Here is a 24,973-nt window from a genome sequence, read left to right on the forward strand (position 1 = left end):
TGGCCAACTTAAGAGAGCGGCGCAGTTCGCTCTCATATGGTTTCAAAACCGCAGCCCAAAACAAGCGAACAATGTACGAAAAATGATTATGAAACGTTGAGCAAATAGACGCTAAGCGAAAAGCAAAGAAGCCATTAAATGAATCAGCCAACGAGCTAAATGCGAAGCCTAAATACCCTGTACAAATTAATTTGAATGAATTTGGATCTTAATTTTATAATGAAATGTGTAATAATTGGTTGAAATAAGAGCTACATCTTACTTATTTCTGTCATATCACATAAATCATTTTTGATATTGGCAAGTCAAAATGGTATTTGTATACTGTGTATCTTTTTAATTATGTTTAATTACCAGATAGAACAATTTTTCGATATGGAAGCTCAAAGCTAATTGGGTAATCGTTTTAATACATATATATTTTGCGGGATTTTGCAAGCGTGTGAATCATTTTATTAAGCTCAAAATGTTAAGATTTGCATATTTATTATTATGAATATTGTTATGATATTATTTTGAAATATGTACATTTTTAAGAGCATTCAAACTGAACCCCCAACTATGATTAATTATTCGTTGTTATTGAATGCTAAAAATACACGTCAACCATGTTTTGATTCGATGACTACAAAAGTGGTTGATGAAGAGTAAAAGGCGGAAAACATCTGCGAAGCGTCAGCGTTGATAAATGTAAAATAAAGCAGAAAGAAATAAAGTTTAGCAACCACATCTGAGAGAAAGAAACAAAAAGCAGCCATTACATGTTTCTCTTTACGGCACGCACATGTGTATGTGTAGTGCACTGGGCTTCTGGGCAGGGGGCGTTAAAGAGGGGCTCCTACCCGATAGTTTGACTTACCCGACACGCCATCATCCACATCCACAGCCATTGAACAGATCAGTTGGCGGTGCAACAGTCGATTTCCCCAACTTCGCCACTTGTTCGGTTCGGTCATCGGGTTGGTGTGTGGTGTGTGAGTTTAGAATCGGAATTGGAATCGGAATCTTGTCTCAGTTAGAGCACAAACTTCTAAGCAAACAGTCGCCAGCGCAGAGCTCCTCGAAATTCTCAAAATAAAAAGCAGCAACAACAAGTCGAAGCTGACCCTCGAGACACACGGCGTATGCGTAATTACAGGCCATCAACAGCTGGCCAGTTGCCCACAGAAGAGCCACTACCTATCCTTCGGTGACCCAATTCGCGGTTCGGCTCTAAAGTTCAATCCTTGTTTAAGTGCCTCCATTGTGTGTCAATAAACTCGCGTGCCCGGTTTCCACTCTCCAGTTCAACGGAGAAACCAGCTGGCCCAGTCCGGAGCCACACGTTGCTCCATTCAGCTGGCAAGACGGCGAGTTTGATTCCGCAGGGTATGCAAATCGCAGCTCCAAACACAAACAAAGTCGGCGCAAACTTGGGATTAGTCAGCGCGAAACTACGTGTGTCACAAAGCCGAAAAATACGTACATAAATTAATGGTATGGTATACGGTGGCTTTTGTACACCCTAACCCATATAGCTGTGGTACAAAAATAAGTTTGCGCTTAAGCATTTTAATTTAAACCAACTGTGTTCATCAACTATTTTTATTTACCTCTTCGTCAAGAGAACTCGAAAACTAGTTGATTTTCATTTTCAAACCCACAATTGTCGGGTTTTCTTGCTTGGGTAATTTTGATTAGGTCTACATCTGTAGGAGCTCCTTGCTTATCCAGTCAGTTGGGTTTCTTTGCGTTTATTCAGTTGTCAGCCCAAATTCCATTCAATCGGAACTAAACGATTCAGATTTCGGCACCACATAGTGTATAAGATCTACTGACAAATTTCAAACGCATTTTCCTACCTTTCGCGAGTTTTTTCGGTCTAGATTTGTAGTTTTATAAATACTCGTAGCGATAATTGTTGACTTTCATCGAAGTTGTATGTTTTTGGCGAGTTTAAGTGAATTCAATTAAATTGGTTTGTTTATTGATCGCACCGTATTAGGAGCGCCCATCGTCCCACAATTGTCAGTTTGAGTCTTGGTCTGGGACCTGATCTGGGCACGGTTTCAGCGGTTTCAGTGGTTTCATCGGCTTCCACTTCCAGATTGCCGCCCACGTCCAAGCACATCCACTGACGCCTTCTGGCGGCATTAACTGGCCTGCTGTTGCCGCCGCTACTGCCGACGATTTGATTGTTTTGTGCCAACTTTGATTACTCACCGGAGAGTCTCAGACTTGAACTGAGTCTGAGCCGAGTCTGCTGTACCCAAGTTCAGTCGCGTCATTATCTTTGCCGAATCCCACACACGAGCTCCCAGCCATCGCATCGAATTCAACCGACTGCCATCTAATCAAACAGACTTCATTTGGCAATGGCGTCACAAGGATCCGGAGATATAAAGACCTCAAGGCTGGCGCAAATGCAGGTTAGTCGTTTATAATCCCAAATCGGAATTAGGATCTGTCTTTATCCGTATAAACTAAAACAAGAGAAAACGCTATAGTCGAGTTCCCCGACTATCTGATACCCGTTACTCAGCTAGTGAAAGTGCGAAGGAGTCTTCAGCACTGACAGTTTTTGGCGGTTTGTGGGCGCTAGAGTGGGCGTGGCAAAGTTGTTTGGCAAATCGATAGAAATTTATAAGACTAATACAAAAATGAAAAAATATCAAAACATTTTTCAATAGTGTGGGCGTAGCAGCTTTAGGCGGTTTGTGGGCGTTAGAGTGGGCGTGGCAAAAAGATTTTTTGGCAAATCGATAGAAATTTATAAGACTAATACAAAAATGGAAAAATATCAAAACATTTTTTAATAGTGTGGGCGTGGCAGTTTTGGGCGGTTTGTGGGCGTTAGATAGAAATTTATAAGACTAATACAAAAATGGAAAAATATCAAAACATTTTTTAATAGTGTGGGCGTGGCAGTTTTGGGCGGTTTGTGGGCGTTAGAGTGGGCGTGGCAACATGAATCGACAAACTTGCGCTGTGTCTATGTCTCAGGAGTCAGTATGCTTAATCTCAACTTTCTACCTTTTGTAGTTCCTGAGATCTCGACGTTCATACGGACGGACAGACGGACAGACGGACAGACGGACGGACAGACGGACATGGCCAGATCGACTCGGCTATTGATCCTGATCATAAATATACATACTTTATATGGTCGAAAATGCTTCCTTCTGCCTGTTACATACTTTTCAACGAATCTAGTATACCCTTTTACTCTACTAACGGGTATAAAATACATATACTTAATAGCATAGCAAACAGAAAGCTACTTTAATTTCCGTGAAGAACCCTATATGGTCTGTAGCTTTTGGTGAAGTTCTGTTTCGGTTTCTTTCGATGAAGTTTAGAGGCAAAATGCCAGCTAATTAAATTGTATTCGCCGCTGTTATTATTTGGTAATGGAAACACTTTGTCGCCTTCGCATAAAACAGACATATCGCGCACCTGGAGTGCCATATGTTTACTGCTAACAGAGAGTTCGACAAAAAAAGGAGCTAGACCACTTTCACACAATTAGCTGTAATTAGTGTTGGCCAAAATACGTCACTGTACCAGCGCTCAATTTCCAAAAAAGGGTTGACATTAAGGGCGAAAACATGCACATGTGCACGTTCGGAAATCGAATTAAAACCAACAAATGGCAATATATTTATATGACATTAATGATTGCTTGGAAAAATTTATTAAAATATAAATATTGATTTTAAAATTAACTTAACTTATAAAATATATATAGAGGTTTTGTTAGGCTCCTGTGTTCTTTTAGGATGGTAAATTGGATGCTTCGCATTAGAACGAAGTGCACTCACTCGCGCATTTGCATATAAAAGTGTTTTCGAGAGTTTCGAATTTTCTTAGAGTGTGCGTCCACGCAGCAATAGTAATTCATCAATCATAAAGTTTACCTGGGAAAATAGTAGCGCGCGATTTTTATCGCTGGAGGGGCGGGCGAATAGGGGACAATGCGAAGGTCCTTTGCCACCTGGTCGCGGCTCTTCCTCGGCGGCATTCAACAATTGCTGAGCATTTGGTAAAGGTACGTATGTATTTCCATGTGGACCGTGTCCTGGCAACGTTGCAGTCATTGATTTTTTGTTATTGCAAGCCAATAACAACAAAAACAAACGGGCAGCTAAACAAAAGGACAACCAGCTAAGATTTCTCGAGTGTCCGATATACACAAAGGACTTGCATTTTTAGCTCGGACAACTTGCCAGGTGGCCATGGCAGAGCTCGAAGGCCACTACCAGGACACCAGAGGCAGAAGACAAGCGAACTAGTTGGAGAGACAACAACGGAAGGAGCATGCCCACAACCACTTCCACGCCCACACCCACACCAATCGCCCTTTCCTCGACCCGTTTCCGCGAACAGGATAGGGTTTCCTTCGCAAAGGCGGGTCGGGTGGCTAGGGGTTTTATGTACTGGCGGCACGTAAGTGGGCACGGATTTATTCGCTGGGGCCTGTAGGTGGCACTAGAAGTGGGGTGACACCTCCCCATCGCCACAATAGACGAGCAAACACATCGAAACCTGTGCACTTAATGACTCCTCTAGGGGGAAGTGGACGCGCTAATGTCCAGCCCCAGTCCCGTTCGCTTAGTTGTCACGCGCTCGCCGGCCCGGAATGTTGCGAGCGACGGACGGGAACGAGGACGGAGAGCTCCTTGGGTACGACTTTGAGTCTGAGCTCGGCCAGGATCACATCCTGCCCCTTAAGCTGAACGAGTCCTGGGCAGCCAGACGCCTCATGGAGGCTTTGAGTCACCTGCCACCTAGTGGCAATAACACCACTTATTCTGCACCCGTAAGCCGAAATATAAACCAATTAGAAAATATTTTCATGAAAGGTTAAACACACACAGTATATTTTACAAAAATTAAAATTGTTGGAAGTAATGTGTTAAAGTTAAACAAATCAGTATAATAATCATTCATAAGAATGTTTTGGTTTTTTAAGCAAATCAAATTACTGATAGAAAGAAAGGAAAACCTAGTTTTAAAACTGTGTGTTCTATTAAGAAGTGCAGGATCTGGAAATTGTAAAAATAAAAATTTAACTCATTTCAGATGCGTTTCCAGCAGCGCACACAGCAGGAGCAGGAGTTGCGTAGACGGGAGCTGATGAGCATGAAGTCAAGTGCCGAGAATCTGGCCACTGGAGCGCCAAGTGCCGCCACCACCAGGTTGATCGGGAATGGGAAAGTGCGGCAGATGTTCGACGAACGTCGTCGTGGAGCGGGCATTGATCGAAGTAATCCCCTCAAGCCGATCGGCACTCTGCCCTCGCCACCAGCCCCATCCAAATCTCGTCCAGAGCCAGCGATGCAGCGTCTTGTCAAGGGCGTGTCAGACATGACCATGCGGGATGCACCCAACGCAGGCAGGAGGATTACCAGCGACAGCAATAACAATAAGTTCGCCACCCCCAGGAGTACAGTGAACCGGAACCTGAAGCCCGTGGTCACGCGTAAGACACCGCCAGCTCAGGAGGTCACGCTCCCCCAACGTTCTCCCCCTCCACAACGCAGTCCCAAGACTCAGACGACCAATCGATTAGCTGGAGGAACCGCTGTTGGCCCGCCAGCCACTTGTCTTTCTCCGCCAGTTATTCGACGGGTGAGTAGCATCAACGTGGCACGGAGGTGTCAGTCTCAAGCCTAACATATTTGGAAATATATTTAATGTCTGTTTCTAACAAGGCGGAGCCAAAATTCCCTGTTAAAAAGGTCAACATGGTGAGTATCGTAGAATAGTTGTGTGTAGTAGGCGTATAATAAGGATACCCCTCGCTTATAGGACACAACGTCTGCAATCCCAGAGGGCACCGCTTTATGCCGCTACTGCAGACGCCACTTCAACACGGATCGTTTGGCGAAGCACGAGGCGGTGTGCCAGCGCATGGTAACCACCAAACGCAAGATATTCGACGCCTCCAAGCAACGGATCGAGGGCACCGAAGCTGAGACGTTCCACAAAAAGTCGAAGGGCCATCGCACACGCTCCACGTACAGTAGTGCTGCCCAGCAGAAGGGTCTGACCACAGGGGTGAAGAAGAACAACTGGCGCAAGAAGCATGAGGACTTTATTCAGTCGATTAGAGCGGCCAAGCAGGTTCAGTTGCACTTGGCGCGCGGCGGTAAGTTAAGCGACCTGCCCCCGCCGCCGCCTTCGGACAATCCAGACTACGTCCAGTGTCCCCACTGCGGTCGCCGATTCAACGAACAGGCCGCGGAGCGTCATATCCCAAAGTGTGTTAACATGGTGCACAACAAGCCCCGGAACGGTCCTCCGACAAAGAGGCGTTGATGGGTGATTGGGAATAGGTATTCGCTGATCTCTGGTTGATAACAGTGATCAAGCCCATAATTTTACTTGTGATAAAGAAGTTTGGATGATTGAAACGAATATAAAGTAGCCTATAACTATGTTCGGTTGGGCTTGGGGAGGCTAATCGGAGAGCACCTCTACGTCGTTATCGGGGGCAGAAGGCACTTGTGGCGCGGCCGTAGATGCAGACTTTTCGCGCTCTATAATGGCCTTCACCGCTTCGGCAGCTTTATTCATCTCCAATCCCTCTAGCATGTACGCCCAGTTGTCCAGAGTGGCGTCGTCGTCATCGGATATCCAGTTTGTCAGCATTTGAACGCAGGCAACGTTCGCTGTAGGATGCTCCATTTGAAAAAAGAGGAGTTCGTCGTTGGTAAACCCAATCTTCTTTCCCACCTTCATCCATGGCTCGCCTATCAATGGCGCCACCTCTTGGATGTGCTCTTTTGTAACCATAAGGGGTTTTTCGTGCGACGGTAACTCATCCACCTCTTCCACCACAGGTTCGTTGTCCTCTACCTCAAGATCCTGCTCTGGTTCACCATCCTGAAGGGCGACTGTAGCATCCTGCTCGCCTTCCGTTTGAACGTTGTTGGCCGACAGACCAAAACTGTTCTCCGAAGAGTTACTGGATAACAGGGTAGCAGGTTTGGGCTCCTTGTCCCGGATGAGCCGTTTGCGCACTTGCTCCAGATAATCGGAGATCTTGCTCGATGGTTGAGAGAGCGACGTAAAGAAGTGCGGAGTCTGGCGGGCAAGCAAACGCAGTGCTCGCCACTCGAATGCAGGATCCACCTTTTCGTGCGGCGTTTCTAAATATGTCTCTAACAGCGGTAGGAAATTGCGCTGTTCGCTTTTGCAGGCCTGCAGGTTATCTGGAGAGTAGTTCCACAAACGTGTTAGGTTGTCACTAGAAATGAATTATTTTAGCACTGATTTAGCTTGACTTGCTTTCGGTACTTACTTTCCCAAAAAAAACTTGCCGCTGCGGGAAGCATCGCGCAGTGCATCGCCCAATGCGCGTCGTGGTCTTTTATTCGGAATTGGCTTCAAATCCTCTTCGCTGGGAGTTGGTTCCTCCGGCTTCTTAAATTCCTTGCAGCCTTCGTTCTTCCAGTTGTTCCACATCTCTTCGCGGGCCAGCATGTGGTGCACTGTCCGCGAAAACCGCTTACCGTACGGTGGTGTCTCCTCTAGCAATTTATAAACACGGGACTCTGTTTCCTTAATAAATTCCGATTGGTCTGCAGTCAAAGTATAAGCATCACTGAAAGTACAATTATTAAAGTTTGACCGTAGTTCCTAAACTTTCTTATTATACCAACCTTTTAAACTTTACACTGACTTGCAAGTACTGAAAAAGTATCAGAAATTGCACCAGGACGGCACGTCGAAAATTTGCGTCAGAGAGCTGCAGAGCTAAAAGCTTAGGATTGGTTAGAAACTTGGCAAAGAAGTGGTTCGCTTTAATGACGGAGGTCACCGCCGTAGCGTCAACGGCCTCTTCGTCCACATCCATTGCTTGGTCAGACTCGCTCGCATTGTCGCTGCTACTTTGACGCACGTCCTCCAGTTTGAAGCTCGAGAAGGACTGTAGTATATTCTCAGCGTGCTGGAAGGGGAAAATCGCAATATAGTGGTAGTATATACATGTGAAAACTTAAGTGGATTTCGTTTTGTGCACTTATTATGAAGAGACATTAAGCAACATGGAAGAGGTAAATAAAAATCTTATACAAAATTGCAACTATACTTAGGAGCAAACAAGATGGAAAATATCTTACTTCGCTTTGAAAGAGAGTGGGTATTCGAAAATTTTAATTGTAATTTAGGTTTTAAAAATCTATTTTAAAACACGTCAATGTGCTACTCACCATCTGGAACATCTTCCACTGCGCCTTATTGTAACACTGGTTGGGATTCCGGAAAAAGTCCTGCAGCGACCAAAACTTGCAGTACAGGTCGTAGTCGATCTTTAGAGGGATGTCCTCAGCGGTGTCCTCCAGCTCCTTGTTGTCACTTTCGTCATGGTCCTTGCTGTCTAGACCGTACTCTGTAAAGTTGTCCAGGTTAAACTCGGAGACGATGTTTAGTCCAGAACGCTCCGAGAAGGGAAAAAACTTTGAGAGGAAGAGCTGGATGCGGCCACAAAAGACAGTGTTTTGGGTGCGCGAAAGTCGCCGCAGCAGGTCGTTGCACATGCGGAGGATGTTGTTCTTGCACGAGGCGAAAAAGATCTCCTCCTTCCACACCTCCACCATCTCCTCGACAAACTGGAATATCTTCTGGCACTTGTCCAAAGTGACCACGTCGAAGGTGTCGATTAGCAGCACCACGGGTATGGTGTTAGAAACAATCTCGGCCCGCGTGGCTTCCACGGAGAGGCGCACCAGCTCTCCAATGCGATTCACATCGTCATCGAGCCGATTCATCAGAAGAACCCGGAAAGCATGGTCCATGGGTAAGCGCTTGTCGTGCTCGGTGTTGGCTGGGAAGCTGTTGTACTCCTTGACCAACAGTTCCACGTTGCCGTCTGTGATGGCCAATTCAAGGGCTTTCTGAAAATTATTAATAAATATCAGAACCGATCTTTGCCGACTCTGGGGACATTCATCTACAATGTTTTACCTCAAACGACGTCTGTAGCGCAAAGTAGTTGGCCAACTTTCCTGGAGCCGTGTTGGCCACTTCCACGGCGGTGCTCATTTTGCTTTAAAAAAAAATTGTGCCGACAACAGCTAGAAACCATAAAGTAATTTGTTTTTTCAATCAAAACATCACCCTTAGTGCTGCCAGATTCTTTTGTTTTGTATATAATGCAGCGCAATTAATACTTTAAATACCAAAATATCGATGTCAAATCGATATTTTTATGCAGACGTTACAGTTTTTAAAATAAGTCTTTAAGCGAAATTCATAAACGTTTTTGAGACACAAATTAGGTAATGACGATTTTTGGGAGCCATTTAGTAGAACTTAAGACGCTGTTCAATCAATACCAAATAAAAAAATATTTTTTTTGAAAAGGGATTTGTCACGCGTCTCTCATTTTATCATTAAACCGAAAGCCTTTTAAAAAGCCAAATTACAGAATATTGTTGTTAAATTGCCAAGAAATTTTATGAAAACTATGAAAAAATAACAATAAATTTTATTATACTTTACTGCGACAAATAAAAATTGCATTTAAGCTGCATTTAATGCTTTTCCCAAACTTAATTTTCTCAGCTAGTAATTATTCTCTGTTTTTTATTAAACGTACAAATCTCCATATTCAATAAACTTGCTTTGGCGCCATACATCACTTCAAAGGCCGAATGTTCTGTTGATAACAATAGCATTGAGCCGGGGTACTCGAATACGCTATCAGCTATTTAGACAAATACGCATAGATTTCAAGTTATTCGAAATCTTAATCTCTGACAGGGTGGCCATGCGCAAGTCGATTATATACATTTTGCTGTGGATTCTGGCGCTAATCGGAGTCTGCTGCAGCTCTGTGCTCAAACAGCTTCTTCCCGACTATAATTACCAAAAACCTTCTTGGTCCCAGTTGTATCCTGACTATTACACCAGAGGTTATACGCAGCAACAGGCAGAACGGACTGTTAAATCTGCTCGGTCATATAAGGACATCTGCAGGTTGGTTAACACCAATGGATTTACAAACCCCGGAGGATTGCCTCTGTGCCCTTACTAACCTGCTGTACATTTTTATCAACATACATATGCCTATATTCTAAATAAATCTAAATTGCATTTACCTTAATATACTAGAATGTATTTTATATTATCGAAACCACGTTAACAAATTAGGTAAATCACTAAAAAATATAAATATAAAAGCTGTGCTTAGAAGCTAAGGTCATGTGATAAGCTTAATCTAGCCTCTCCAAGACAACAGAAGCGACAACCTTATGCTATTTTGGGAATGGGGTCTATTTGTAGGCTCTAGAAGAGTCGCTTCTGCACGATGTAAAATACACAGGCGAGAAACAAGAAAAAGGCGAAAAAGAGCAGCATCTTGTCAGTGCACTCACGTCGTCCGTACTTCTTGAGCAGCTTGCCGGACATGGTAATGGTGCCGGCCGTGTTCTGCAGTTCGTCGCTGGTGGCCTCCACATTCTGCGACGAGGCCACCAGCGTTTCCAGGGTGACAGCGCTTTTCTGAGTGGTCTCCGAGAGGTGCCGGGATATGGCCAGCATCTTCTCGGTCACGTCGTTCTCTTGTGAGACCAGGCTTCCTTGGTTGTGTCGCGTCCGTGTCGTGGTCCGTTGGCGCAGTTCACTCTCGCCGGTAATGGCCATCAACTCCTCTCGATTGGCCTTTTCGATCTCTAGCATCGTGGACACGTTTGCCTTTCGGAACGCTTGCAGCGTTTTGGAGAACTGATCACGGTGGGTGTCCACTTCCTTGGCCAGCGCCACGTCCGCCGTGTCCCGCGCCCAGTCGTCCAGCCGCTCGATGCTTTTGCGGATAGCAGACAGTTTGGAGCGACCCGCTTCGTTCAGCTCCTCCAGTTCGGAAACCGAGGTGCGGCTGTTCAGGATGTCCTAGAAACAGAATCTCGGTCTTTTGGTTGTTTTTTCAGATAGCGAACACTTACCTGTATTATTGCCTTGGCCTGCAGATTGTTGTCGATCAGGTCTTGCCGGATGGACTGCAAAGTAAACATATCTCTGTCCATGGCTTCAACTTTGTTATGTTTATTAAATATTCTATTATTTTGCTATGGTGACGTGCATTTAACGTTAATTCACGCAATTTTTCAGCACTAGCGCGGCACGGTACAAATCGATAGGCATTTACTTCGAATGAAAAATATCGTGTAAATAGTGATGGTATATATTTGTGATATTATTTAATACTCTCCTTTGGAGTTAGTTAAACATATATAGTCTATAATTCCTAAAATAATTTTATTTGCCAAAATGTTACCAAAACCGTTTTTTATTATTCTAGTTTTTTAGGCCAATTTGGTTTTTATTATAATTTTTTTTTTGATAATTATTATTGAATTCCAATAGTCTCTCTAAGCACTGAAAAATAATCCAGATATCGATAGTAGATCTTAAATCGTTGTGCCCGAAAGACTGTAAAGTGTCATCTTTAAAATAGCCCAATAGCCGCGTAAAAGGAGCCAATTACTTTTGACATTTTGGCAATTATACCGATTTACACCAAACTACCTTATATATATCTGGAATCACCTGCCTCTGTCTTTACTGGGAAATCATTTCATAACTTACCTCTCTTTTCCTAGCCCGAATAATGTCGGATTCGACTATCTTTCCTTTTGTAAGTATTCCCTAGAACTTAAACCAGCTACTCTCGATTTATGTTTGATTTGTTTAGTAGAACTTAACTGCTCAATTATCCACAATTGGTCAGTCAGCGGACACCAACGTATCCAGTTCGAGCTCCAACTCAAGTGTATCCGAATCTTGTGCGGAATCCCATTTATCTATAGCTTCCAGTTCATATTTCGGATCCAATACATCCGTGGAATCTGATTCATCTGTTAATTCCCATTTGTCCTTGGAATACCAATCACCAGTGGAGTGGTATTTATCTGTGGAATCAGATTCATCTTCAACACCCAATACCAGCGAAACTTTTTCGGCCGGAGAAGCTTCAAACCAACTGCATTCACCGCAAAGCAATAGCTCCTTGAATATGAGCCACGATGGATCCCACTCTCTGGCTAACTTGTCTCTCTCGAATGACGATGCTCACTCGCAGATCACATCACTTACCCAGGATGTGGCCCAGATGGAAGCAGAATTGGATCGCCGTATGTCTTTCTGATATTAATTTTTTCAAAGACATTTGTTAATTGTTTCATATTTCAGTAAATCGCTATTGCGAGGAAGTTGTAGCACAGATTGACACCTTACCCACGAGTACCTCAACGCCAACAGTAGTGCGTGGAAATCGCCGCAGAAGTGCCAGTAAGTGCAGATTAAAATGAACGCATCTGGTTTTCTCATAACTAATGGTAAGACGGGGATACCAAAAGTTTTAGTTCCATTTATACTGTTAATAGCCAACGACATCTTTCCAGAACTCTAAAGGCTTACTTACAATATAAATACAAATTTGTTAGAACTTTTTAGGGTAAAAACCAAACCCGTCTTTAAAAGTAAATTTTGTGAAAGCCAGCTAGCTTTTGCCTATAGAGCCAGCAATAAACAGTATACCATTTCTTCCTTTTTTGTAGTGAGTCCAGTAGAAATAATAGATCTGTCCCATTTGGAGTTTGTACCACCGGTTCGATCTGCTCGGAATCGTGCGCCAGATGCTGTCATAGATCTGTGCACTCCCGACGGGTCAAGAAGTCGCCCATTCGATCTTCCCTCCAACGACTCCTTTACCAGTACTAATCGTAGGCGCGTCTTGGCTCAGTCAACCGAAAATACCCCGGTAGTGGATCTCGACGCTGTGTCGCCACCAAAACGCGTATGTCGCGATTTAGATCTGTCCCAAAAAGAGGACTCATACAAGTGCCCCGTCTGCATGGACAGCGTAACGAAGCGCGAGCCAGTGTCAACCAAATGTGGACACGTCTTCTGCCGCGAATGTATTCAAACAGCCATCAGCGCTACGCACAAGTGCCCAATGTGCAACAAGAAGCTGACTGCACGTCAGTTCTTTCGCATTTACTTGTGAGTTGTTTATACTATTTTTTATTATATTTGCTCTGTGAGCCAAACCTTCTTATAGTTTATATTATAGTTTTATTATATTATAGGCTTAACAATGTAAAAGGCGGCAAATAATGTCTGTTCTTTATTCATTCAATGAATTAAAAAACAATTTTTTATTTAAGTTTTCATATGTAATTAGTTATCCACGAAAATATTTCTAATACACGTATGTGAAGTAAAAACATGACCTTCTCAGGCTAGAATAGGGCATATAATTCATAAGAGTATCAAAGTATTATGATGAAATTTTTCCAATCGCTATTCAATAATGAAACATATATAATAAATAAAATGTACTCATAGCATATCAACAAGGCTGTCCCAATCTCATTTTTCAGTGTTTCATTGCCGGCAACTATTTTTTTTGTGATTGAAGTCACCCATCATTATATGGAATGCTCAGAATTATTAAAGCATCGACACAACAGGCAAATAATATAAATTTAATGAGTAAAAATATGACGTAGTGTTTAAGCAAAAACTTTGCTATTTTTAAGCTTGCTTATATAGAAAGTGTCTATAAAGAGTGTTTGTCCTCAAATTTGGAAAATGTGGTGCCAATAAACTCCAGCGGTATAAATAATGTTTTGTCATCCCTTTTACCATTAAATTTATTATGTATCAAACTTATAATTTATAATAAATTATAATAATTTACAAACCTCTAAGTATGCTATGCAAAATCTATTTACTATGTAAAGTCAATCAACACAGTTTTAATGTTTATCATTGCGCGTTCTTGTTGCTCTTTTGTATAAAATTTCGATAAATTTGGTACAAATAAACAAAATTTGATGATGAGTGAAGAAATAGTTGGCAAGAAAACCTCATTATCAAGCCTTATCTACCCAAAGCGCATACCAAACATTAAGTTTGGTCCTATCAAGGACGAAATGGGCTTCACTCTCAGCGAAAGGCTGGCTCTCAGACAGGCATGGAACTTGATCAAACCTTTTAAGCGGCGCTACGGTCAGGACGTGTTCTACAGGTAGGTTTCCTTTTGAAAAGGAAATGCTTCAAACCTATATTTGGCAGCTTCTTAAATGATTACTCTTGGGGTATTAAAAAGTTTGGGAACGGAACTGAGCTGGACCTGAAAGCCCTGCATTCACATGCTTTTCGATTTATCAACTTTTTTGGACTTATAATCGAGGAGAAAGATCCTGTAATGTTCCATCTGATGATAAATGACAACAACCAAACCCACAGTCGCTGCAAAGTGAGCTCCTTTTCTGTTGGGGTGAGTGTGATTTCAATACAATTGCTTACTTAAATTTTAGATTAATCCTGGACAAATTGTTTGACAATAATATGCGATCATAAATGTGTCACTACATATTTAGTTAAATTTTATTTAAAAACAGGATGTAGCTACTCACAAATTTTGTTTTTCAATGTCAAGCGGATAAATGATAACATATGTATCGATTGAGGGACATTCACTTTGAATTTAAAATTAAGATTGTAGTCTCTCACCTTTAAGTTTCGACAATTCGTTTTGATTGTTTTTAAGAGAATTAACCAAGGTAAGGTAAAAGGTAATTAAAAAAATAAGTACCTAGGTAAGGTAAAAGGTTTTCACATTTTTCTGTACCTAGGCCTAGGTACCTAGCTAGCTAAAGGTAAAAAGTAAAAACAATTTTGGCGCCAAATATTGTACATCATCATACATCATACATTGTACATCAATATGCATACATACATATGTATATGTATGAAATAAAAGGTGCCGATTTGATTTGGTATAAAAAACGTTGACACATCAAAGCACCATTTTTTAAATTTTCTAAATTAAATGCGCTTTTATAGACAAAATCATTTTCAAATTTTGGGAGTGCATTTTCATATGAAAAAAAAATTCTATGTGCGTATGTATGTACATATGTATAAATATATATTTCGCGCATAAAATTATTTCCGAGGAAATAAAAAAAAACAAAATGTTCTTTAATTTGTATATTCCGAAGTACAGAAATTTTCCAGTCGAATTTTCGTCGAATTTTATGGTTTTATTTATACACAATACACATTTTCAATCTGGCTGAAAATATTGACCATTTAAAATAAAAGGTAGTTGCTTTTTATTTCTATTTTCCTGTCCGGACATCTTACTGTATTGGGTTCTTTCACAAATTGTTAAGATAGTTTTAAATATGAGTTTGCTTCAAGCTTATAATAGCCGAGCAGCATTTGCGTGGAAAATGGTGCAATTCGAATCGAAAGATAAATAACTTTCTATGGTGGAATCAGCTTTTTTATTATCGTGAAATTTGATAATTTTGCTTAAAGGAAAATAATCGAAAAGTCTTTTCAGTAATAAATAAAGCAATACACAAATATTTCAGTACCTTATTACCTAGATTACCTACTTCTCCAGGTATAGAGGAATTGCTTACTTAATTGAAATCACAAAAACTTGTACTAGCTTGAACTAGCTTTGTATTGTTTTTTTTTTGTCTATATTTATAATCCTTCGGCTTATATGTAAATGTGTAATACATTTATTTAATATGTGTAATGACAAAATAAGATTAATCACTCTTCTTATTTAAAATCGACTTAACTCTACTTGAATAAATAACAGTGTTACTCATAGTCCTGTTATTCATCATTTTCCAACTTGTAAGCTACAATTTTATTGATGATGTAAGCTACAATTTTATTGATGATATATTATGGTAATATATAATTTACTCCGATGTGGGTAGCTATGAAGTCAAAAAACCAGGTTTTAAAAACAGTCACAATTTTTTTCAGGGTTTGTTGTGTTGTTATTCAATTACATTTTCGCTGTACCCTTCAGCATTTAGCCCAGGCCCTGGCAGACTATGTGCTGAAGGTGTTCCACAAGGTCAGATCCCTATCACTGGAACAGGGCTTGGACAAACTCGTGGAGAAGTTCCAGAACTACCAGGACAATCAGTCGATTACCTCCGCACACAATCGCCTTAGCAAGATAAACTCGGATCCCCGCCCTCCCAGAGGAAACCCAGTGGAAGCCCAGGGCATGAATCGGAATTATATCGGGCTGCGCAATTCTGCCGCGGACGCTGCCTCTGCCACCGCGATATCAGGCTTCTAGTATCAGCCTCTGTCGCAGTCGTCGACGCAGTTGCCGCTTATTTTGCTTAGCTGCTAAGCGATTTCCTTGGAGAAATTCAGTTCAGCTCGGACGCTCATCGCGCCCATATACACGTTTCGATAGTTAAGGCTTTCAGAGAACTGGAGTGATCAGAAGTGGCAGTAGCAAAGCAAACATAAATAAATTTTACATATAACCCCGCATTTGTGGGTTAATCGGCAAATCGTCTAAATAGTGCTGTTTAGAAAGTTATTGGAACATGGTGGCTACCGAGGAACTTAAGAAGGTAATTAAACTAACAAATGTTTGTATCGCCTTAGTTCAGACCTGAGTTTTAAGAATAACCCCTAAGGGCAAAAATGAATTAAAAAAATTATTACGCATACGACATGCTGACCAGCATATTTGGTAACATTGGAGCGAACATAGCTATTAATAAACAACCAGTGGCGCATAGCTAAGATTAGATATTCATTTTAAATGTAGTTGAATATGGATTGCTACATATTCTTCTTTATTAAGACCGGAACATTTTAGTTCAGATGGATAGAAAAAAAAAATACTTCGTTTATTAAAAATATTTGACCATTTTTTACAAATTTAACTTAAGGCATAGAAATCGGTTTATTCTTGAAGCCTCTTGAGCTTTGTTCTTAGGCACTTACTACTTTTCAATTACCATGCTAAATATGTTTGCTACCTTTTAAATTAGCCACTTAAATTTGCATTTGTGGTCGTAATCTTGCCCTCAATCAGAGAAATAATTTATGAGGTACTAATTGCGAACCATTTCCAAGTGGGCAGCGAAAATATCTAATCGAACTAAAGCTCCTCATAAAAAGTGCACGCAAAGTTGAAGATTTATAAAGCCCCCTGAACAGTTTTGTTTACGGTTCCGTATGCTAGGTTACCAAACTCTCCAGCTCCTATCGGGAGCAATAAACCAATGATTAGAGAGGGCTTAGGGCCCCAAGATCGAGAGTTTTGTACTTGGGGGGTGGCACACAACCCTATCTTGCCCTTGGCAGTGGAACAGACTTCGCCGATCCAACGGTTGCCACTCGACAAGGCCTCTCAAGTGGCTCTTACGAGGTGATTCTAAGAGGTATTAGGAAGTTATTCACTCATAATTGGGCATGGGACCAATATGCGCTTATCAGGGAGCCGGGAAGATCGTGAAGATTTCGGAGGGAGTAGCAGCTGCGATCGGCGTGCGGTTCACGTAGCCACTAACTGCTTTTGATAATGGCCAATTACCTATCACCATGGACGTGACGCTGGGCTCTTTGGATTCAGATTTCCAAAAGTTCGGGTTCTAGCCTGCCAAATGATTCACTTTTCGGCTGATAAGGCCAAGCGTGTTTGGGTTTTGGGCCACTGCTCCAAAATGCCAATATTTTATCAAATCGGCTAGTAAACAGGCAGCAATAATTTCAGCAATATAAAATAATGTTCATAATTCCAGTCGCGTGCCAATCACTTGTTGTTGGTTCATGCTCTCTGACATATTTACTTCGGGTTTATCTGGCTTGCACTGAACTGTCGGGCAATCTGCAATCTAATATTTACATATCAATAAGTTGTAGCGTTTCATGGCCAATCGCATCCGGTGAAATGTTTCATTTAACTTTTGGTTTGGATGTAAATATTTCGCAAGCTAAAAGCTTAAATCGACTTTGCATATGGCCATTTTCATTTCCTACTCCTTTATAATAAAGCCAAGGAAGGAAGGAAGGGATCCAATTTTCCTATATTAATAAAATATTCATTGTAACTCCTTATGAGATATAATTTACATATTTAATAACCGTCTTCTATGCGCTATTTTAATACAAATGCTTAGAAATTAACAGTATAATTAAAAAGGGGTGAGACTTCTATTGGGGTAAGTAATAAATTGATTTTTGCGGCCCTTAAGGTATTAAAGTTGGACGTCGTATCCCATTGAATAAACCTCTCAACGGAGTCCATAAGCCATAAAAAGGAAGCTTCATAGCGGCATTGCCGTTTTCACGGTCTACATTTAGAGCATTTGAATACCAGGCACACCTTGCAACAGTAGCGGCATCCATAAGCAAACAGTATCGCCTTAATTACCGCATGGGCAATGGACTTGAGCAAATTAAGGGAATTGCGTCAATAAAAGATATTGTCTGCCGACCGAGTGAGCTGCAATGGCGCGGGCCACGATAAAGCCAAGCAAAATGTGGGTGGAAGCATCGAGCGTAAAGCCCTCGTGCGCCCCAAGGCATCCATTCGTGAATGGGTATGCGACTCGGAAAACGGGGCAGGTGCTTGGGAGCAGGCCTCCCAATTGCAATAGCACATGGCACGATGCACTGAACTTGACATCGGAAAAACAGCGGAAGGCGACTGCAGAAACAGAGTAAAGAATGCACAGCAAACGACACAAGCTTTTTGGCATGTTTTTTTGGTTGGCACCCCTATTCGTACACTGTGGAAAAATTCAGAAACTTTTACTATCCTGATGTCTTAAATAACATAGTTTTGCTATAATAACATAGTCTTAGACCGCTTTCATGTGGCTTACCATCGCTAAGAAATCTATATTTTTCTAATTATTATTAAATTGTAAGTTACAGCTTGTTAACAAAAGTCAAACTCCTTGTTTCTGATCTCTTAACAGACCCTTCCCACAATATGTTTACAACTCTTTTTTCTCACTGATTAGTGGGTGTGTCAGCCGTATCGTTCTGAACCCCTCTCGCTGTCTCCTTCGCACCATGGGACATCTCGCTCGCACCGCCGGCGAGTGATCGACTTGTTTGGATGCGAATGCGGCGACAGGTTTCTTTTAGTATGCACTTGACGCAATAAAGATGCACCTACGTGTTTCACTTTATAATTAGACATTCCGCTTTAATAACATTTTTAGCGGGCGCCTGCAGTTCCATCAAGAAATCAGCGGCGAAAGGAACGATCTCACGTGGTTGTCATCTAATCGACGACCAGCTTCTGTTTACGGTCGGAGAATAGCCGACGAATCCTGATCCTGGGTTCTGATAAACTTGGCTAGTGCCACCGATGAACTTGCGGGCGCATTGTCGAAAGTATTCATTTTCTTGGACTTTGCTCAATGGGTTTGCGGTGGCGTATGCGTAATTTTTGCGTGTAATCACATAAAAAGTCATTCGATAGGCAATTAATTTGACAATGTAATTCGGTATTAGGAGATCGATAGCAAAATTGAGTAGACTGGCGGGTAAGTTTGATGGTACTTTCAACAGGTTGTTTGGTTACTTTCGGCTGTGCACATTGTAAGCATCCTTTTTCAAGAATATATCCATTTGTTTCTGAGGAAAAAATATTTATCCGAATGCATCTGATTCGCGTAATCTTTTGGCAGTCGTTGGGAATGCCGAAAAAAGTGCCAGATTAAATAAAAGTTTTATGCACAATAGAAGAATCTTCGCCAAGAATCGAGATAAAAATAAGTTTTTTCGAAGAGACCGAGATCGATTCAGTCTTCTCGAGGTGTTCGCTAGAGACAATCCACTGCCCCCGAGGCATCCCGTAAAATTAGTGGAAAAATCAAAACAAGAAATAGAATTATATATAGAAACGCGCTCCGCGATTGAAATAAGTGAAATAGACAATTGGATATATACAAACCATAAAGTAGTGTTTTTTACACCAACAAAGAGTCGTCAAATTCGGCGCAGTGTGTTCTTTCTGCGACCGTCTTATATAAGGCGTTGCTGAAGAACCCGGAAATCGGCCGAACCTCGAATGGATTCGGAAAAAGTGGTCCGCGCAATGGCTCGTTGGTGGCAGGTAAATTGCGCAGCATAACATTTTAGAGTTTGTCGGATAAATGTGCCAAATGTACTGTTGGTTTTATTTTTAAATTGGTTTTATATTGTGTTTTTAAATGAAAAAGGGTTTTAAGTACGAACAGTTTCAGTGGTTTATAAATCAAATCATAATTTACCATTTATGCGTGCTGAATTGGATCACAAATGTGTTCAAGATTTATTTAACTTTTCTTTTAATATAGCTTTCCCTTTTCCGAAAGAAAACTCTTTGAATTGAGTCCTTACATCGCAAAATGTTGGTGCTTTCTTTAAGGTCCTAGCAATTTTTAGAGTTACGTATATGGTTTTAATCAAAGTCCAAAGAAACACTAGACTTTTGCCTATTATTATAACCAGGCCAGTGAGGAAGCCGAGCAGGGCAGCAATCGTAATCATTATGAATGGAGGCTATTAATTGTGAAATAATCTTTTGAACAGTTCCTAAAGAAAGTTCTTCTTTTTGCAGACTGTTAGTCAAGAGGACGGGGACTCACGCAATCCAATAACCTACGATCTTCTGCAAGAAAGCGAATCGAGGACTTCGAAGACCCGGCAATATGTGGCGGCTATGATAAGTGAGAACAATAAATTTATTTATTGATTTATTTATTCATTGACCAACAATTGATTCCTTACAGTTTGTTTGGGTGCGGTTGCTGCAGGAACTGCGTTATCCTGGACGGCTCCTGTTTTTCCGCAGATTTCTGCCAGAAACGAGACCATTAACCAAAGCAGTTTGAATTCCAGTACTGGAGATATTTCCAATTCGACCTCCACCAAGGACGACTTTCGACTGACCGAATCGCAAAGTGAGTACCCTTCTTATAACGTTGAATTCTTAGATTATTGGCTAACGTTTTAGAGTGCATTTCCACATTGCATTGATAACATATCTTTTTGTATTTTGATTCCCATTAGTGTCCAGAACTTAAAAAACATACAAATTGTAATATCAACAAAAGTAGTTTAGGCCGTTACTATTATTTTTTTGTCGGCCCTTCTAATTGATTAAGCTGAATTTGACCCTCCGAAACTATTACGCCCATTTTGCTATCTTTTGTGACAAGTGGTTAGGATTTACGTGATATTGATATAGATTGATTACAATTTCTGGGTAGATTGGCAAGTTACGGGGCATATTAAACAACGTTTGTTTTTCAGAAACATGGGTGGGTGCCATGTTGCCCTTGGGCGCCCTTTTCGGAGCCCTGCCCTCCGGATATATTGCCGATACGATCGGGCGACGTTATACTGCCATGGTCATGGACATTCCCTTTATCTTGGCATGGATCTCGATCAGTTTCGCCAATTCCGTCGGCTGGCTTTACTTGGGAAGATTTTTAATCGGTAAATGGTGAAATCTGGATAGTTGGAATTTGATTTGAATGTGCAGCATTTCAGGTATCTCAACTGGCAGCTTCTGCGTGGTGGCTCCCATGTACATTTCGGAAATCGCAGAGACCAGCATTCGTGGCAGTCTAGGCACATTGTTTCAGTTGCTCCTTACGATCGGTATCCTGTTCATTTACGTGGCAGGAGCTTTGGTCTCATGGAAAACCCTGAGCATGCTTTGCCTAGTCATACCCATCCTGCTCCTCTTCGGCCTGTTTATCGTACCAGAAACTCCAGTATATCTACTTAAAAGGGTAAGAAACTGGTTAACAAATTTTATAAATTAATCTTTAGAATTTTTATAAAAGCATGAACGTTAAATTTATTTTAATTATTGTCTAAATGCTTCTGTTAATTTTTCTAGAATTGGGACGTTGATGTCCTAATGATTTTATTAACAATTTTGATTTAGACTGTGTTACATTTTTGAATTCCAGGGTAAGCGCTCCGAGGCCAATCGCGCACTAAAATGGCTGTGGGGAGATTACTGTAACACCAGTAACGCCATCCAGGCAATCCAAAACGACTTGGACCAGAATGGAGCGGATGCTTCCTTAAAGGATTTGTTCAGCAACCGCGCCTCACGGAACGGTATGGTGATTTCTGTGCTGTTGATGGTATTCCAGCAGTTCTCCGGCATCAACGCCGTGATCTTCTTCATGAACGAGATCTTTGAGTCAAGCAGCCAACTGAATCCTGCCGTCTGCACCATAGTGGTGGGAGTGGTGCAGGTGATCATGACCCTGACCTCCTCCCTGCTGATCGAAAAGGCCGGCCGCAAGATCCTGCTGATCTTCAGCAGTACGACTATGACAGTCTGCCTGGCCATGCTGGGTGCTTATAATACGATCCAGAGACACACCGATTTATCTGAGTCCATTGGCTGGTTGCCCCTGCTTTGCATAGTGCTGTTCATCGTGAGCTTCTCGGTGGGCTACGGCCCCATTCCCTGGATGATGATGGGTGAACTCTTCATGCCGGACGTAAAGGGCATCGCCGTCTCCCTGAGTGTCATGATGAACTGGGTGTGCGTGTTCCTGGTCACATGGCTCTTCGGTCTGCTCAAAGCTGCTGGTGCTGATGTGCCGTTCTGGTTCTTTAGCACCTGGATGGCGGTAGCCACTGCTTACGTGGCCATCGCCTTGCAGGAGACGAAAGGCAAGAGTGCCAGCCAAATCCAAAGCTGGTTGAGCGGGCGCTGAGGATCACATGAGGACTCCATCCCATAGTTTATTATAGCTGAATGCCATTGAACTCGTAGTTGAATAAGAAGCCAACGCCAAAAGGGTTTGTCACTATTGCAATTATACTTTTGAATACTTTCTATATTTCATTTCTATTTACAACAATTTACAAGCCATTGAACCTAAACCCATCGAAAGCCAAGATATGTAATATTTTTTTAATGTTAATACAATTTGCTTCAGAATTAAGACGATAATGCGCTAAATGCACAACTTAACTTATTGATGTTCCCACAATGTTCAGTTAATATAGATCAACTAGTTTCTAAGTACCCATTGTCACCCGAAAATATCCATATAAGATTCGATGGACTTCCACCCTATGTGCGTGCTCTCCTTTTTGTATAAACCTCCTTCTGTATTTAAACATACTTAAGGATTGCAAAGACATATAACTGAATTTATACTTTCGTGTGCTAGTTTTAACTAATGTACATATATTTGATAATAAAAAAAAACTGTACAGCAACCCGCAGTGTTTGTGGGTCAGATTGGGGGCGATAGCCCCAGGCCCGGGTACGCCCCTTAAAGCGCGAAATTGGATCACTATCAGGCGATTGCAGTCCATCGGCCGACAGGCCACGCCCACTCCTGGCGCCAGTACTCGGCGATTCCCCACTCCCCATTCCACTTACGACCCACCGCCTCGCACCATGGCCAGTGTGAAGGTCATTATCGGTTGATTGATTGATCGACATCGAAGTCGGAATCGCCAGATCGATGCACAAATGCAAATTGGAATGGTGCCAGCCAGCCCACTGCGTTCGATTGCCGGCGCTTCTATGCAAATATTTAACGCAATTACAGGAAGCCCATCGAAGCTCCTATTTGCTTAGGTATTTTCTCCGGTATTTGCTCACATGCTCAACAGGTTGGCGACAATCAGCAACAAAATAAATAGTAATGGCAAATATCGCAGAGGGTGGAGAAGTGGGGATGATGGTGTCTATGGAGATCATATGGCATATGTGGTTTCCAGCTGAAGCCGCCAATTTCAATTGGCGTTCTGGTAAATAAATCGCTGGGATTGATGGTATACGAGCATAGTCCATATATGTATGTACCACATGCACGGCTTAGCTGTAAATTGATAAATAAGGTATCAATCGTCAATACGGTTACTGTATTTTATTTTTAACTTTATTTATTAAAAAATGTAAAACAATTATATTCAAAAACATATTTTACGCATTCCTTTTAATTACCTTTCTTATAACTTTTTTTTACAGATATAAAATGTTATACTTTGAAGTATTATTAGACTTATTATTTATTAATATTAAAGAACACACAGACAAATTTAAAATTGCTACATTTCGAGAAATAAAAAACAGCTTATAAACGGGATTTTGCTGTTGGGCAAATGCAATTGTATGTAAGTATGTATGGTAGTTAAAAGTTCAAGTGTTTCTTAAATAAAATTAATTAGTAATGGGTTATATCAGTTACCAATTAATGTGCGCAAATAACGATGTAATCATATTGCTTAAAAATAACCTGCAAAAAATTTAAAAATATTATTCCCTCTAAATTTCCTCTACCTCGATCAGATACCCGTTACAACCCACACTTAAAAAAATGTATTGATATTTTTTCATATTTTTAGTCTCGTAAATTTGCAAAAAAACTTTTGCCCACTCTAACGCCCACAAACCGCCAAAAAATGTCACTGAAAATTACTTCCTGGAACTTTCACTAGGTGAGTAATGGGTATCAGATAGTGGGGGAACTCGACTATAGCTTTCTCTCTTGTTTTTATATTTTAAGAAAAAAATATATAATACATATATCTAATAAAAGCTTATGAAAATTAAAGTAGAAACTACTTATTGACTAACCTAAAATAGTATTCCTATATTATGAATGCACTAAAGGTTCCCTCTGCCAAAAAACAATACATTAAAAATTAAAATAAATAAAACTAAATTAAACATGAAATCCAAAATGTTTTCAATGGCAAAACAAGTAATGCTCAATTAGCAAAAGATAAAGATTCCGTATATGCGTAACTCCGTAGTAAGAAGAGGTAACCAGCTTTCCAATTTGTAAAACTATTTAACAAAACAAACATAAGAAATACAATGCTCTAATATACAATGGGAACTAACAACACGCAAGTTGTTTCTAATTGGCATCAGTACGAGCCTCCTGTCCTACCATTTTTATACAAATCAACAAATCTTGAAGGTTTTTTTGTAATAAAAGTTTTTTAAGACCTGATAACGAGTTTGTAAAACATGCTCATTATCAATATTCAATCCCCCAACAGCAGTTCACTTTCCTGATTTAAATTTAGCAGATCGTCATAAATAAACGCACTGATTTCTGGCCTGCGATTTCCATGTATTTCATATCGCAGTGCCGGTTCCGGATAATGTTTACCAAAATAACCACGTCGATATAAGGCACTT

The 24,973-nt window shown here is 41.1% G+C and overlaps 7 protein-coding genes across 15 annotated transcripts; 5 read left to right on the forward strand and 2 right to left on the reverse strand.

The window, feature by feature from the left end:
• Positions 1–1,730: 1,730 nt before the first annotated feature.
• On the forward strand, positions 1,731–6,399 carry LOC122619836 (zinc finger C2HC domain-containing protein 1C). 6 transcript variants are annotated; one of them, XM_043797022.1, is made up of 5 exons: positions 1,731–2,006; positions 2,087–2,408; positions 5,062–5,610; positions 5,694–5,729; positions 5,791–6,399. In XM_043797022.1, the coding sequence occupies exons 2-5, from the start codon at positions 2,355–2,357 to the stop codon at positions 6,298–6,300; spliced, it is 1,149 nt and encodes a 382-aa protein (XP_043652957.1). In that variant the 5' UTR covers positions 1,731–2,006; positions 2,087–2,354; the 3' UTR covers positions 6,301–6,399. The 6 variants fall into 6 exon arrangements, with proteins under 6 accessions (XP_043652957.1, XP_043652959.1, XP_043652958.1 ...); XM_043797024.1 differs by having other exon boundaries at positions 1,731–1,957; XM_043797023.1 differs by having other exon boundaries at positions 1,731–1,918; positions 1,985–2,408.
• LOC122619835 (THO complex subunit 1) lies at positions 6,305–9,112 on the reverse strand. Its single transcript, XM_043797018.1, has 5 exons — positions 8,950–9,112; positions 8,196–8,879; positions 7,647–7,933; positions 7,286–7,588; positions 6,305–7,231 (listed from the first exon to the last, which is right to left on the reverse strand). The coding sequence occupies exons 1-5, from the start codon at positions 9,025–9,027 to the stop codon at positions 6,442–6,444; spliced, it is 2,142 nt and encodes a 713-aa protein (XP_043652953.1). The 5' UTR covers positions 9,028–9,112; the 3' UTR covers positions 6,305–6,441.
• Positions 9,113–9,593: 481 nt separating this feature from the next.
• LOC122621030 lies at positions 9,594–10,024 on the forward strand. Its single transcript, XM_043798756.1, has one exon. The coding sequence runs from the start codon at positions 9,755–9,757 to the stop codon at positions 10,019–10,021; it is 267 nt and encodes an 88-aa protein (XP_043654691.1). The 5' UTR covers positions 9,594–9,754; the 3' UTR covers positions 10,022–10,024.
• Positions 10,025–10,135: 111 nt separating this feature from the next.
• On the reverse strand, positions 10,136–11,130 carry LOC122621029 (vesicle transport protein SEC20). The gene is made up of 2 exons (XM_043798755.1): positions 10,929–11,130; positions 10,136–10,875 (listed from the first exon to the last, which is right to left on the reverse strand). The coding sequence occupies exons 1-2, from the start codon at positions 11,007–11,009 to the stop codon at positions 10,273–10,275; spliced, it is 684 nt and encodes a 227-aa protein (XP_043654690.1). The 5' UTR covers positions 11,010–11,130; the 3' UTR covers positions 10,136–10,272.
• Positions 11,131–11,405: 275 nt separating this feature from the next.
• LOC122620780 lies at positions 11,406–13,613 on the forward strand. Of its 3 annotated transcripts, XM_043798400.1 has the most exons (5): positions 11,406–11,620; positions 11,681–12,116; positions 12,175–12,273; positions 12,543–12,987; positions 13,368–13,613. In XM_043798400.1, the coding sequence occupies exons 1-5, from the start codon at positions 11,594–11,596 to the stop codon at positions 13,468–13,470; spliced, it is 1,110 nt and encodes a 369-aa protein (XP_043654335.1). In that variant the 5' UTR covers positions 11,406–11,593; the 3' UTR covers positions 13,471–13,613. The 3 variants fall into 3 exon arrangements, with proteins under 3 accessions (XP_043654335.1, XP_043654337.1, XP_043654336.1); XM_043798402.1 differs by lacking the exon at positions 12,543–12,987 and having other exon boundaries at positions 11,408–11,620; positions 13,368–13,490; XM_043798401.1 differs by lacking the exon at positions 13,368–13,613 and having other exon boundaries at positions 11,408–11,620; positions 12,543–13,336.
• Positions 13,614–13,731: 118 nt separating this feature from the next.
• LOC122622251 lies at positions 13,732–16,334 on the forward strand. The gene is made up of 3 exons (XM_043800572.1): positions 13,732–14,017; positions 14,065–14,269; positions 15,833–16,334. Exons 1-3 carry the CDS (start codon positions 13,824–13,826, stop codon positions 16,109–16,111), a joined length of 678 nt encoding a protein of 225 aa, XP_043656507.1. The 5' UTR covers positions 13,732–13,823; the 3' UTR covers positions 16,112–16,334.
• On the forward strand, positions 16,162–23,031 carry LOC122622247 (facilitated trehalose transporter Tret1-2 homolog). Of its 2 annotated transcripts, none has more exons than XM_043800567.1 (6): positions 16,162–16,397; positions 20,393–20,501; positions 20,565–20,735; positions 21,088–21,273; positions 21,328–21,572; positions 21,756–23,031. In XM_043800567.1, the coding sequence occupies exons 1-6, from the start codon at positions 16,371–16,373 to the stop codon at positions 22,518–22,520; spliced, it is 1,503 nt and encodes a 500-aa protein (XP_043656502.1). In that variant the 5' UTR covers positions 16,162–16,370; the 3' UTR covers positions 22,521–23,031. The 2 variants fall into 2 exon arrangements, with proteins under 2 accessions (XP_043656502.1, XP_043656501.1); XM_043800566.1 differs by lacking the exon at positions 16,162–16,397 and adding an exon at positions 19,621–19,906.
• The last annotated feature ends 1,942 nt before the right edge of the window (positions 23,032–24,973 follow it).

This window comes from Drosophila teissieri, chromosome 3R (assembly GCF_016746235.2).
Source record: "Drosophila teissieri strain GT53w chromosome 3R, Prin_Dtei_1.1, whole genome shotgun sequence".
In the NCBI taxonomy this organism is placed as follows: Eukaryota; Metazoa; Arthropoda; class Insecta; order Diptera; family Drosophilidae; genus Drosophila; species Drosophila teissieri.